General features: G+C 38.7%; 2 protein-coding genes across 2 annotated transcripts; one reads left to right on the plus strand and one right to left on the minus strand.

The window, feature by feature from the left end:
* The first annotated feature begins 116 nt into the window (after positions 1-116).
* Positions 117-8,061, plus strand: LOC124305447 (uncharacterized). Its single transcript, XM_046764911.1, has 4 exons — positions 117-907; positions 2,010-2,194; positions 7,327-7,423; positions 7,585-8,061. Exons 1-4 carry the CDS (start codon positions 657-659, stop codon positions 7,751-7,753), a joined length of 702 nt encoding a protein of 233 aa, XP_046620867.1. The 5' UTR covers positions 117-656; the 3' UTR covers positions 7,754-8,061.
* Positions 8,062-8,164: 103 nt separating this feature from the next.
* Positions 8,165-9,637, minus strand: LOC124305448 (uncharacterized). Its single transcript, XM_046764912.1, has 5 exons — positions 9,509-9,637; positions 9,020-9,245; positions 8,658-8,785; positions 8,445-8,554; positions 8,165-8,297 (listed from the first exon to the last, which is right to left on the minus strand). Exons 1-5 carry the CDS (start codon positions 9,575-9,577, stop codon positions 8,165-8,167), a joined length of 666 nt encoding a protein of 221 aa, XP_046620868.1. The 5' UTR covers positions 9,578-9,637.
* Between the last annotated feature and the right edge of the window lie 5,667 nt (positions 9,638-15,304).

Genomic DNA, 15,304 nt, shown 5'->3' on the forward strand with positions numbered 1-15,304 from the left:
GATGCGTATTCGTAGGCGCAGTAGTTTGTCAGTACGACTTTGCACGAGTGGCAAACGACGAAGGTGAAAACTACACGCGGTGTTGTTCGTTTTCACTCGAGCCGCCGATTCGTAGAGAGCGGCTTCTTGGCCGCAGAGAAGCTCCTGCCGTCGCCGGCTCTGTGAAGTCTCAGAAGGGAAAGCAATCACGCGATGAGCGGATCGCGCTCAGCTCCTCTTCTTTCAAATTCATCGAACGTCAACAATTCGCGGGAAACTACCAAACTCTCCGGGCCGCTCTGAATACCATCCGAATTGTGTTCCCAAATCCGATATTAATGAACAACTTGAAATTAGCGGACGTTAATGTAGAACGAAAACAGTATAACATCGATCAATTGAATCTTTTCACCGATTCTTGTGTTGAAAGTGGCGCGTGTGTGTTCTTAAAATTATAAAATTCTTTGCATATTTCTGGTACATCAATACTGTGACTGTAATAATTTATCCAATTTTAACAAAAACCAAGAGAAAATTAAACCACTAAATAAATTAGCATCCGATCGCTAGTTACTTTTTTTTTTGTTTTCTTTCAAGATAAACAAATTTGTGAAGAAGGTGAAAGTTATCGCGCATCAGGATATCTCGAAACCGCAAAGTTGGGGAATAAAATTACAATGCCTGCCGCCTCGTCGATATACTTTAACTCTGAGGACTCTCAGAGGTCTTCGGCGGACGGATCTGAGCCAAGTTCTTCGACTTCTGGCGGCAGGCGGCGATACATCGATCCCTGGGATCTAGAGAACTACGCGTATCTCAGACGTCGGCAAATCGAGGTAGTTTTACCCCGGTCAGGCGATGCGGAGGGAATACAGAAGGTTAATTTGACAAGGCAGGTCAACGAGTCTGGCAGTGACACATATTACTGGTGAGCTAGTGAAATTTAATAAGTTTCAATTAGAAAATTATAATAAGGGCGATGGAAATCGGGGTGCTGTGAACTGTTGCCATTTTCGGAATGATTTGAATTTGCATAAATTTTTAAAACTCTTCATCTCCGTTTGACCGTTACGACTGTGTTTTAACTAGCAGCTTTCGAAATCGATGGAGTAGAAAACATGTCATTAGTATGAATATTTGGGTATAATCACGATATTCAAAACTCTCGATTTCCAAAGCTAAAACATGAACTAAAAATGAACGAATGAAATATCTGCCAGAAAATCTGATTACTGTAGACGATTTTTGTACACGGATTACGTAAATTAAGTTTTATTTTAACAGTAGAATGATACGAAAATTTGGTACTAAAAACAAAATTTCTTTCGTATAATCGAAAATATCTTGTGAAATTTCTATAAAGAAGATTTTACTACCGTGAATGTGGTTATTTTTTAACTGAGTAAAAGTGTTTTTATACAAAAAGTAGTATTTCCTGTAACCGCAATTAGAATAGCGTAAGCGCGCATAATTACCGCGCGGCGGTTTGACAATCCGTAAAGTGAATAATTAAATATTATGTAAATTGAGAAAGTTATATTTGTCCATGTACGATCGCGAGTAAATGGCGCGAGGTAATCAATGAGGACCATGATATACACGGTATAATTGATTACATAAAAATCATTTGCCCTATACAGAATTGTGAAGCGAGCTAGGCATAATGTGAGACAGATATAAAAAAAATTATCCCATTTAAAAAGTTCCACGGTAAAAAAATATCGATATGGTTGTAATTTGAATGTATTACTAAGTTATGAAAATCTTTCAATTTTTAAACCATTAGGTATAACTTTTACGAGAAATACATTGATGAGTTTTATCACTTCTTCGAATTCTTGTTGTATATCCTAGCGTCGTTGAAGAAAAATTTTAAAAAAATTTCACCTCACGTGTTATTAGTTTAAAAAGAAGTCCGATCTTCTCGAATACGTAATTCATTTTACGACATAAATTTTTGGATAGCTTAAAAATCAATGTGTTTTTTCGACATTTCGGATCACGTATGTATAGAAAAAAATGTCCAACAGGTACCCCATGACGACAGTGACGGGGGAAACTTCAGGCTACGATTCTTCCAGCCCCGTGGACGAGCTCTATAATCTCGGATTATCCCATCAGGTCAATCAGCCGCTTTCGTACCCCATGCAACAAGCCACTTACGAAGAAGATGCCCGGTACGTCACGTCGAATCCGGTCTACGTCCCGCTTTCCGGTTAGTATTTACTTACCTCCACGTAACGTCCTCGAAGTCGAGTTTTAAACCTGGTTCAAACTCATTCAAGGAGTCTGTAACAAGTGCTGAGTAAATTGATATAATCAGCTCTGAAACCGAATGGAGCTTAAGAAGTGTATCCAGAAACGGCTTTTATTACACATTGGTCTTGCAATCGACTGATGCTTATTTCAATATTCTCATGTTCCTTCTCGCCGTTTCGTATTTATCTTCTTCCATTCAACTTATTATTCGTTTCATGTGTATACTTATACATATATGTATCATTCATTCCTTGACTTACTGACAATGAGCAAAAGACTCACGGTAACTGCGGGTAAGTCTTGTGCAATCACCTGCGCTACTGTTGTACAGACCAGTGACTGCACTGCGATTCGTGAGAAAATTTTTCTTTACTTGCAATAATATAACACTTGAACACGGTGTTGGGACATAAAATTCAGGTGCAATAGTGCCAGTATAAGTACACGTTATAAAATAGGGGTAAAATCTATGTTATAGTGAGAGAAAAAAAAATCACTGCGCAGGTAGTTGCCATAATTGGCAAAATGAAATACATCAAAAGAATTGCAGAGAAATAACGTTCATGTCATGTATAAGTGGAGATTTGAAGCACACTTCACTTCTGTCGTAGGAAAATTTTAACTGTTGCGAATGATTGGACATAAAATACGGAAAACTCTTACAATATTCTATACACTAAACCGATCATTTCTAACAGCTTGTAGAAATTTTTCAAATTTCTCTAGTACCATGGGTAAAATGCTTTTGAGAACGTGATCCGAATGAAAAAATGGAAACGCTGTCACTGATCCATCCGAGCGAAACGATCGATGGATTGTTAAACACACTCCCTGCGAGTTGAAAAATTAGGTAAAGATCTGGGAATTCGAATCGTTCTGAAATATTGGCCACGTATAATCTGTTCAAGTAGACGCATTTGACAAACAGCGCATAGATTTCATCATCTAAATGAGCGTACACCATGCATCGTGTTCACAATACATAGAGCCACGGGATCTCGCTGAGAAAATATTAAATTACCGAGCAACTTGATTAATTAGACGGTGGCCGGTAATGAGATACTGATTACTGACGGACTGTATCCTGGCGCCATTCGTTTCAGTTAAGAATCTTAAGCTTGTCACGCGACCAAATAACCCGCGATATGATAGCCGAGTGACGCTTTGTAAGACGTGGAATTTTCTCCGGCCTACTTATACGTTAGTATTGCCCGCAGTTGAGTTGGTTTTTTTATTTAGTAGTGCCTGGAGGAGAAACCCATCTGTAAAATTAACCACTTGTCGTCAATCATATACGAGCCCGTGTAATTCTAACGTGAGATTAGAGAGATTTCTACTAACGCGTTTATGCCACTAGCTTTCCGGTCCTAATGGCTAGGTCATGGTCAGGCGGCTGCAACGCTGCGCTAATAGACGTGACAGGAAGTTAGTTTCTCGGCAATTTCAGAGACGACGATTGCAGCCCCGCGATGGGAAAATTCGTGTGAATAAATTATACATTAGGTATTATTTATTGGGTACGTCGGAGCGCTTTTATGGATTCACGTATACACGGTATTAATTCACAACGAATTTCAATGAAAGTGGAATCCGAATTTATTTCCAATTTACTCGATCGAAATTAATGTTATCTTAGATTAGATTAATATTATAATTATATATTCACCGGCAACGTCGACGGACTTTATAGAAGTGTTTTAATGATGTGTAATTTTTTATAAGCATTAGTATATATAAGAATGTGATGTTTCTTCTTTGTATAGAAATCGCTAAAAGTGTTTCAGTTCTTTTACTTATCCATGTAGAAAAAACCTATTTACAACTTACGGCGTAGAAATATTCTACCTTCCTTTCATCAATTTTTACTCATTTTTATCTTGGAAAGTCGGATTGAACATTGCTCTAAAAAGCCTATAATAGAGATAAATAGCTGGGGACAGTTTGCACGCTAGCGCGAGCGCATAATGAGTATTATAAATGAACCGAAGGATGTAAAAAAAAACAAAAAAAGAGTCACTACTCGGACGGTCGTGCTCTGGAACACTTTCGAATAACTTAAGCAGTGTCATTATATAGATTGCACTGCGTTTTTGCTACTCCATTTGACGGGTAATGCTTAAGGGGAATTAACGAAAAGCAATTTCGGCGAAAATCATCATGCTGCAGCCGGCGAGTAAATTCCATTCTCGGATGAAAAACAACTTTCGAACGAAACCGCGAAAGGATCTGCATTCACGTGTTGAAATGGTCCAACCACCTCGAGCCTTGGACAATATTGTAAAATTTCGTCGCAACCTCGCGATGCAATGATCGTGACAATTAGCTGCACCTGTAATACGCTGCGCCACTTTTGTTCGTATAGGAAAATTCCTCTGGTTTGAGTGTAAGTCGTTCTTATTTCTTATCGTCTAATGGCGTTTCTTTTAGTATTGACCCGAGGCTAATCCGGTTCGGAAAACATGAGGTATTTTAGATGTCAATTTCACAAGGTCGAATTCCTGCGTGAATGAGTATATCTGTAAGGTTTATTATACTGTATTAGGCATGTACGGCAGATGACATCCGGGTGAAGTAGAGGAGGTGGTTTATTAGTTTTTTCCTAATCACCTAATTCGTAAGATCGTTTATCTCTGCTTTATGTATTCTGTTAGCGATCTACAATTCCGCGAGAGCTAAACGCTGGTATATAAAAGATTCTTAACTGCTTGTACGCATGTTTATAATTCATTATAGACACGCATTTACCAAATGATCTATTCTCACGTAGGCCGAGTTGCTGAGACGTGAAGGTATTATTGATAAACGAGTCATCGTCACTTTCGCTATGTGGTTATTGCAACGATTCGAAAGCTTCGATCGGGATTGTCTGCAGAATAGTAAATAGATTGCGAGAATAAAGGAAACGTAGTTTTGCATCAAGATCATGTTTATGCAGTTGGTGATATGGTGTAAGGTGGTGATATATTGATCCATAAAAGTTCTCTTTAAAACAGAATTTTAAAACGGTTTAGAACACCTATAAAATTCTCCTACTTTCGCTATTTTAAAACCTATACTCATTTTCTCTATTACTATTACTAGCTCTTCAGGTTTATTGGGTTTTCAAGTTTTCCTCTCAGTAAGATAATAAAGTAAAAATTTTGGGGAAAAATAGTATATTGTGTGACAAGAAGGCAAACTCGGTCTTTTCGGGCCGAGCGTAAGTTTGCAATGTGAGTCGTGGGTGAGCCAAGAACGTTGCCTCCTTGTTGTAAACTATTTTTTATATAACAAGAGTATTTTATGCGTATTTTCACAGAGCACGAAATTGAGGTTAGGGTCGCGTAGTGACAGATTTGTTCACGACAGCGCATGCGCGAAGTACAGAAAATACCGTTTTTAACTCCTAGGACTTAGAAGTGGTCTTTTCAGTACTCCGCGCATGCGCATTCGCAGGCGCACTCTACAGCCTCACTTTCATAGAAACGGGTACTTTGTGTATGGAAAACACGCATGGAAAAAAGCGTAAAACATGCTCGAGTCATCTATACTGATATTATAAAGAGGTAAAGTTTGTTTGTTTGTTTGTGTGTAGCGGGTAACCTCTGGGACTACTGAACCGATTTTAAAAATTCATCACCAACAAAAAAGCTAAACTATCCCTGAGTGCCATAGGCTATAATTCATTTTGATGAAAATAAGTTTTTAGTTTGAATTCTCAATAATAGTAAATTAAGTCGGAAGAAAAAGCACCGCTTCACTGCTATATCGGCGTGCTCTGATCACATGGTTGAATAACGTGAAATATAACATTAGTGTGATTTGATAGATAACTTTACGTTTCGGAGATACAAAGCCATCTTTTGTACAAGCTTGAAGCGGATAAACTCGTACGGGATTAAGCGTACATTTAACTTAGATTTGTCTATCCTTGCGAAGCTGGGATGGATCGGCTAGTATAAAATAAATTTCTAACACATATTTTTCAGTTTTTCGCACCTTGAACGTGAACATTTTTAGCAAATCATTTACAACAATGTATTGTAGCTACCAATACATGCGTAGAGGAGGCTAGCTTATACGTCCCGCGCGTATATTTATAGTATGATATAAAATGCGTGAAGACGATCACAGAATTTTGTAGATATGCTTAAAGGTCAATACACATACTTAATATGCTGAGAAATTGAGTAATTCTGATCGTGAACGCTAAAAGGTCGCCAGAACTTGTAAGGTGTGCTTAGTTTCCGCTCGCTCAAAATTATACTCTTAAACCAGACATTATAGTGTATATGACTTTTGCAACGCCTTCGACATACGCGGACGTCAACCTGTTCCTTCGTCACAACTTTCGATTTTCTATGACTTTGAAACAAAATACTTTGCGTACATCTGAGCATTCCATATTCCATCTTATCTACGTAAAAATTTAACTCGACCGAAGAAAATTTTATAAATTGTACGTACAATTAAATTACTATTATTATTATGATTTAGTCTGCCACATTTTAAGAACATGCAACAACGTTTGTGAGGCTGTATAGTTATATTAATACGTTGTTTAATTTTGCTTTCTTTCAAAGTTTTTAAATCGATATGTTAGCGATTAGAATAGCTAATTTGTATATTCGGTTTATTGTTAGTCGCACACTTCGCAAGGGTTGTCGGGTAATAAGAAAATCTCAATATCATTCTGAAAACATTGGGCTTGACTCTTGACACACTTAAATAAGCAGTAAATCCACTGTTTTCAGATATGGAGTTGTGACGTAGCGTGAAACTAAACTGAATAGACTATTTCGCATAATTAGTGCGGCAATAAACTACAGGGGCAAATGAATAGCAAAAGGATATCCTTGAAACAAATCAGGCAGGTTTTGGCACGCGACCTTCGATTTTTTAAATTGGACGATTAAATTGAAGCGATTTACACGTAACTGTTCATCTTTTTGCACGACGCTAACTTTATTTCACTCTTTTATTCCCATTTCTCGAGGACAAATTCTAAGGCATAAAAATCTTCGAAGAAAAAAAAAAGACGTCATAAACACAGCACGTAGTGTTTTCATACCTATAGCAAAGTTAGTTATATGCTCGATTCATTTGCAGATATCGAATATTCTGAAACCGCAGTTGAACCACACAACGTGCCAAATGTTCTCCCAAGACGCCGGAATAGACTGATCAAAGATATGGCGCACTATATGTAAGTGGCTGTTCTTTTATGACTTAAATTTTGAATGTGAAAGTAGCGCGAAAATCGGAGCACACCGAACTGCATGTTTGAGAGAAGACATGAGAATTATCTGTCACGCGAACGAGATGATAAATATATCTTCTGTCAAACGAGACGCTGGTATTTTTCAGGGAAGAGTGTCCATGTCCGTTTCATGGACCCCTGCAGCCGGAAATCACAATGGCAAAAGACGCTACAAGCGTGAAACAGGCGAAACAGCTGGGATTGAACACCTACGGACACCTCAGGATCGACTACGCCAGAAGCTGGAACTCGCTGCATCGCAAAATGAAGAAATGACCATTTAGTATGTCTGTATTTAAAGAGAATGTAAGTTATACTCTCGTGACTTACGACGAGACAGCTGGAGAATAGGAATGCGTTGTTTTGCTATGGGTATTTTATTAATTGAGTTAGACGTGTATGAAGCCACAATCACTGCAGACGATTTTCAGTGCACATTTAACTCAAGAAGATATAACTTTTACGCGGTAGTGAATTTCTAGATTTGAATTAAATGATTTTCCATTAATTCTATTAATTTATACATAAGGATGTATTGCTATGTTATCACACATTTGAATGACTCCACCCTGTTGACTGTTATTTGATTTTAATATATAATTTTTGATCATTAAACAGGTGTTTTCCATATTAAATAAATGAATAATCTGATCGCTTGAAAGCTGTAATGATAAGGTATAAGATGGATCAGATATCCATCGGTATGTCGTTGTTAGAAACGAAGAGTTTCCTTTTTGACCCAGTACCTTTTCCTTTTCCCCTTCCACGACCTCTTGTTGCACTTCCCTGTGACTTTATCTCCACCGCCAGCTCTGGCCACCTGAGAATAATTTTGGTTCTTTAAATCTGCACAATAATTCCAGGTCTCTGAGTGTGTATCACACTCAAATCATATACTGAGCTGAATTTTAATGTCAGAACAATTTTTATGATTATAATAATCATCAATATGAGACACTGGTCACACTTTTTATTGACGTTACGTGGGGTTGTCAGACTCTTCGGGAATAGGAACGGATTATCCTCAGTAATTCTGACTTCTGCAGTCTCATGTCTGCTTTGGGTCAGATGACGAATCTGTGAAAACAGAAGTGGCAATAAATATACCAGTATGCAGTACACTATTTGTAGTCAATCGATTAATTTCATTTTTAAGTGCAGAAAATAAAAACAAGTGAACCTTCTCATTGGCATCTCGCAGTTTAGTCTCATAGTCAACAACTATCTGCGTAATGCTCTTCTGGTGCAACTCACTCTGTTCTGATATCTTTGCTCTTGCTGCTCTCAACTCTACCTCTAAATCTTGAACTGTCACAATTAATATTATATCAGAGTTTTGAGTTTAGTACCATTTTAGCGATCAGTTGTATCAATATTAATCTTGTAATATCATGTTTAGAAGATATTGAAGAATAATGAGGTTTTATACTATTGTAAAGCACCAAAAGAAACAATCATTTGAGTCTATTAAATGAAACTGAGTGCGTTTATGCTACTCAGAATGCATTCATATTTCTGATTCTTAATGACAAGAATACTCACTTTGTTTCCGATTCTCTTTACGTAATTCGTCCCTATGTTTTTCATTCGATGAATAAAGCACGTCATAGTCACACTTCAGCTGCTCATAAGATCTGGTAAGGCGGTCGTTTTCATTTTTGATTTGCTTCATGGCAGATATATCCTTATTGGCATTTTTTAGCTTAGTCTGCAATGTCTGAAGCTGCAGCTCTTGATCCGTAAATACTTTTACAAGGTCAGCAGTCCTCTGAGTGTTAATAAAATGCGATAGAGATGATGCAAATATTCATTGCAATTAATAAATTACCTTTTTTAACGCGAATGGTTTAATAATGCAAGTTGTTTATAAATTCTTTAACCAAAGATTTTCCATCTGTTCATTCATAAAGGTCTGGAAGAGAGACGAAGTTGTTAAGATAACCTCGGAAACAAGATTCGCACTTATGAAATGAAAACAGGAACGAGAAAATTTGCCCGAGGGTTGATTTCTCTGAAAACCTAAATACTTACCATGCGAACGGAAGTAAAATCGTCTACCAACTTCTGTAGTTCCGGGTGAAGACTGAAGTGAGGGGACATCGCTGAATTAGCAGAATTAGGAAATTTCAGTAATCTACCCAAGTGACAAATCGGAATAGTTCCCAACTTATTCTTATACCGTGTTCCCTACGAAGGGAAACCCAAGTAAATGGAGGACTGGACAAGTTTCGTTCCGCCGAGACGAAATGGAGCGGAACGTGGAACTTAACCAATGTATGTCTAAAGGTGCGTTCCGAAATTATGGCAGGGTGAAAACTTCCTCGGCTTGGAATCGAATTAAATGACCTTGCCTAGACTAATTACCCCGACGGATTGCAAAAAATATATTCCGAGCTTCGTAGGGCCCAATTGCTAAGAAAACTCGAAGAAAATGTGGAGAAATGTAGTGATTATTTACTTTCTTTCAGGTTACAAAAACTTGTAACGATACAATATCATACATATCGTATCCTGCATAGGTGCATGGCACCTGTACGTAGACCGTGAGTTAAACTATACTTACAAACTACAATAATTACTTGGTACGATCGGCGAGCGCTGATTTCATGGGCTGATCTTGACAAACTACACTAACAGCTATCCCATGTAACATTTTTCATATTCTTCTTAACGTAACGTAATTCTGCACTTCTTTCCCGTTACATAATTGCTTAGACTTCTTATGCAATGTTTGATAATTTTTCTGCAATACTGTAATGATTCAAATATAACCGCCCACTGTACACGGCACGATCGGATTAGGTTAGACCCAAGGAGTGTGGCACCTGGTCGCAAATTTAAGGAGAAAATTAGGTGGCTTGGTTTACGTCTCTCCAGGAGGAAGGAGGTGCGGAGGTTTTCCTCTCTGAAAAGAACTCGTAATCGATCCAAAATCGACCAATTAAAAATAATAAAGTAAATCTGAACTACGAGGACATACCTATTAAATTAAAAATTAAACACTCCAAAACCCAAGCCCAAATTTAAAAAGAGACGATATAGAACGAGAAATAATAAAAGTGCAATAAACAAATATAGTGCCTTGACGAAAGACGGTTATTGACAATTATTTATAATCTCAAGCATATCCACCAGTTTTAACCATATACACTGTTTTAAACCATATACACCTGGAATGAATGAATTGTGGAATGGATGAATGAATGAATTTTGAACCTAATGACGGCTCATGTGTGGATATATTTATAAATAAATTAAAATTTTCACTCTTCTACTCATAGATTATAAAAGATTTTTAATATTGATTTCGAATAATTTTTAATTTCAAATAATCTTATAATACCTTTCATCTTTCACTTCGATACTATTTAGCAACTTGGTGAGGGTACAATACACTGATACCTAAACACTTGCACTGGAAATAAGGCATATTAAATAAACAGCTGAAATTTTATACCTATCGATTTGTGATTTTTCTTCCCCGCCATTTCGAGAGCTGCGTGCATGTCTCATGTATTTTGGCCATAGCTCTTAAGCCATTTTTGGAAGGAGTTGGCCCGAACATTATAAGATTTTCGGAGCTAGGGAACTTTTTAGTCTGAGATTCGATTTGTATGACCCTTTCCTGACTGATTGGATCCCCAGGAACTCAGAAAACGCAGCGAAAAGAGCGTGGGATCAACAGGAGAGAAATTACGAAGAAAAAACCACCTGCTGGAAAATGTCGAAAACACAGGTTCTCGTTTTTAGGCTCTAACTTTTGATGCGTTGATCTCAGTGTATTGGGACTACGCCCAGCCGATTTCTCTCGCAAAAGTACGTCGGAATAGTGCATGAAAGAATTTATTCCAGCACTTTTCAAAATCGCGAAAATTTTCGCCAAAAATGCAAAGGGCCTTACTTTTCTTTCATTTTTCGACCAAAAAGTTTTTGGTCTCAGGTTCGATTTGTATGACCCTTTCCTGACTGATTGGATCCCCAGGAACTCAGAAAACGCAGCGAAAAGAGCGTGGGATCAACAGGAGAGAAATTACGAAGAAATAACCACCTGCTGGAAAATGCCGAAAACACAGGTTCTCGTTTTTAGGCTCTAACTTTTGATGCGTTGATCTCAGTGTATTGGGACTACGCCCAGCCGATTTCTCTCGCAAAAGTACGTCGGAATAGTGCATGAAAGAATTTATTCCAGCACTTTTCAAAATCGCGAAAATTTTCGCCAAAAATGCAAAGGGGTTAGCCTTACTTTTCTTTCATTTTTCGACCAAAAAGTTTTTGGTCTCAGGTTCGATTTGTATGACCCTTTCCTGACTGATTGGATCCCCAGGAACTCAGAAAACGCAGCGAAAAGAGCGTGGGATCAACAGGAGAGAAATTACGAAGAAATAACCACCTGCTGGAAAATGCCGAAAACACAGGTTCTCGTTTTTAGGCTCTAACTTTTGATGCGTTGATCTCAGTGTATTGGGACTACGCCCAGCCGATTTCTCTCGCAAAAGTACGTCGGAATAGTGCATGAAAGAATTTATTCCAGCACTTTTCAAAATCGCGAAAATTTTCGCCAAAAATGCAAAGGGGTTAGCCTTACTTTTCTTTCATTTTTCGACCAAAAAATTTTTGGTCTCAGGTTCGATTTGTATGACCCTCTCCTGACTGATTGGATCCCCAGGAACTCAGAAAACGCAGCGAAAAGAGCGTGGGATCAACAGGAGAGAAATTACGAAGAAATAACCACCTGCTGAAAAATGCCGAAAACACAGGTTCTCGTTTTTAGGCTCTAACTTTTGATGCGTTGATCGCAGCGTATTGGGACTACGCCCAGCCGATTTCTCTCGCAAAAGTACGTCGGAATAGTGCATGAAAGAATTTATTCCAGCACTTTTCAAAATCGCGAAAATTTTCGCCAAAAATGCAAAGGGGTTAGCCTTACTTTTCTTTCATTTTTCGACCAAAAAATTTTTGGTCTCAGGTTCGATTTGTATGACCCTTTCCTGACTGATTGGATCCCCAGGAACTCAGAAAACGCAGCGAAAAGAGCGTGGGATCAACAGGAGAGAAATTACGAAGAAATAACCACCTGCTGGAAAATGCCGAAAACACAGGTTCTCGTTTTTAGGCTGTAACTTTTGATTCGTTGATCGCAGCGTATTGGGACTGCGCCCAATCGATTTCTCTCGCAAAAGTACGTCGGAATAGTGCATGCAAGAATTTATTACAGCACTTTTCAAAATCGCGAAAATTTTCGCCAAAAATGCAAAGGGGTTAGCCTTACTTTTCTTTCATTTTTCGACCAAAAAGTTTTTGGTCTCAGGTTCGATTTGTATGACCCTTTCCTGACTGATTGGATCCCCAGGAACTCAGAAAACGCAGCGAAAAGAGCGTGGGATCAACAGGAGAGAAATTACGAAGAAAAAACCACCTGCTGGAAAATGTCGAAAACACAGGTTCTCGTTTTTAGGCTGTAACTTTTGATTCGTTGATCGCAGCGTATTGGGACTGCGCCCAATCGATTTCTCCCGCAAAAGTACGTCGGAATAGTGCATGAAAGAATTTATTCCAGCACTTTTCAAAATCGCGAAAATTTTCGCCAAAAATGCAAAGGGCCTTACTTTTCTTTCATTTTTCGACCAAAAAGTTTTTGGTCTCAGGTTCGATTTGTATGACCCTTTCCTGACTGATTGGATCCCCAGGAACTCAGAAAACGCAGCGAAAAGAGCGTGGGATCAACAGGAGAGAAATTACGAAGAAATAACCACCTGCTGGAAAATGCCGAAAACACAGGTTCTCGTTTTTAGGCTCTAACTTTTGATGCGTTGATCTCAGTGTATTGGGACTACGCCCAGCCGATTTCTCTCGCAAAAGTACGTCGGAATAGTGCATGAAAGAATTTATTCCAGCACTTTTCAAAATCGCGAAAATTTTCGCCAAAAATGCAAAGGGGTTAGCCTTACTTTTCTTTCATTTTTCGACCAAAAAATTTTTGGTCTCAGGTTCGATTTGTATGACCCTCTCCTGACTGATTGGATCCCCAGGAACTCAGAAAACGCAGCGAAAAGAGCGTGGGATCAACAGGAGAGAAATTACGAAGAAATAACCACCTGCTGAAAAATGCCGAAAACACAGGTTCTCGTTTTTAGGCTCTAACTTTTGATGCGTTGATCGCAGCGTATTGGGACTACGCCCAGCCGATTTCTCTCGCAAAAGTACGTCGGAATAGTGCATGAAAGAATTTATTCCAGCACTTTTCAAAATCGCGAAAATTTTCGCCAAAAATGCAAAGGGGTTAGCCTTACTTTTCTTTCATTTTTCGACCAAAAAATTTTTGGTCTCAGGTTCGATTTGTATGACCCTTTCCTGACTGATTGGATCCCCAGGAACTCAGAAAACGCAGCGAAAAGAGCGTGGGATCAACAGGAGAGAAATTACGAAGAAATAACCACCTGCTGAAAAATGCCGAAAACACAGGTTCTCGTTTTTAGGCTCTAACTTTTGATGCGTTGATCGCAGCGTATTGGGACTACGCCCAGCCGATTTCTCTCGCAAAAGTACGTCGGAATAGTGCATGAAAGAATTTATTCCAGCACTTTTCAAAATCGCGAAAATTTTCGCCAAAAATGCAAAGGGGTTAGCCTTACTTTTCTTTCATTTTTCGACCAAAAAATTTTTGGTCTCAGGTTCGATTTGTATGACCCTTTCCTGACTGATTGGATCCCCAGGAACTCAGAAAACGCAGCGAAAAGAGCGTGGGATCAACAGGAGCGAAATTACGAAGAAATAACCACCTGCTGGAAAATGCCGAAAACACAGGTTCTCGTTTTTAGGCTCTAACTTTTGATGCGTTGATCTCAGTGTATTGGGACTACGCCCAGCCGATTTCTCTCGCAAAAGTACGTCGGAATAGTGCATGAAAGAATTTATTCCAGCACTTTTCAAAATCGCGAAAATTTTCGCCAAAAATGCAAAGGGGTTAGCCTTACTTTTCTTTCATTTTTCGACCAAAAAATTTTTGGTCTCAGGTTCGATTTGTATGACCCTCTCCTGACTGATTGGATCCCCAGGAACTCAGAAAACGCAGCGAAAAGAGCGTGGGATCAACAGGAGAGAAATTACGAAGAAAAAACCACCTGCTGGAAAATGTCGAAAACACAGGTTCTCGTTTTTAGGCTGTAACTTTTGATTCGTTGATCGCAGCGTATTGGGACTGCGCCCAATCGATTTCTCCCGCAAAAGTACGTCGGAATAGTGCATGAAAGAATTTATTCCAGCACTTTTCAAAATCGCGAAAATTTTCGCCAAAAATGCAAAGGGGTTAGCCTTACTTTTCTTTCATTTTTCGACCAAAAAATTTTTGGTCTCAGGTTCGATTTGTATGACCCTTTCCTGACTGATTGGATCCCCAGGAACTCAGAAAACGCAGCGAAAAGAGCGTGGGATCAACAGGAGAGAAATTACGAAGAAAAAACCACCTGCTGGAAAATGTCGAAAACACAGGTTCTCGTTTTTAGGCTGTAACTTTTGATTCGTTGATCGCAGCGTATTGGGACTACGCCCAGCCGATTTCTCTTGCAAAAGTACGTCGGAATAGTGCATGCAAGAATTTATTCCAGCACTTTTCAAAATCGCGAAAATTCTCGCCAAAAATGCAAAGGGGTTAGCCTTACTTTTTTTCTCATTTTTCGACCAAAAAATTTTTGGTCTCAGATTCGATTCGTATGACCCTTTCCTGACTGATTGGATCCCCAGGAACTCAGAAAACGCAGCGAAAAGAGCGTGGGATCAACAGGAGAGAAATTACGAAGAAATAACCACCTGCTGAAAAATGCCGAAAAC

This window comes from Neodiprion virginianus, chromosome 5 (genome assembly GCF_021901495.1).
Source record: "Neodiprion virginianus isolate iyNeoVirg1 chromosome 5, iyNeoVirg1.1, whole genome shotgun sequence".
NCBI classification, from domain to species: domain Eukaryota; kingdom Metazoa; phylum Arthropoda; class Insecta; order Hymenoptera; family Diprionidae; genus Neodiprion; species Neodiprion virginianus.

Coding starts and splice junctions, on each gene's coding strand:
- LOC124305448 (XM_046764912.1), bottom strand. CDS start 9,577: ATGTCCCCTCACTTCAGTCTTCACCCGGAACTACAGAAGTTGGTAGAC. Junction 8,555..8,657: donor TGCGAGATGCCAATGAGAAG/GTTCACTTGTTT, acceptor CTGTTTTCACAG/ATTCGTCATCTGACCCAAAG. Junction 8,298..8,444: donor CCACGTAACGTCAATAAAAA/GTGTGACCAGTG, acceptor AATTATTCTCAG/GTGGCCAGAGCTGGCGGTGG.
- LOC124305447 (XM_046764911.1), top strand. CDS start 657: ATGCCTGCCGCCTCGTCGATATACTTTAACTCTGAGGACTCTCAGAGG. Junction 908..2,009: donor GGCAGTGACACATATTACTG/GTGAGCTAGTGA, acceptor AATGTCCAACAG/GTACCCCATGACGACAGTGA. Junction 7,424..7,584: donor AAAGATATGGCGCACTATAT/GTAAGTGGCTGT, acceptor GGTATTTTTCAG/GGAAGAGTGTCCATGTCCGT.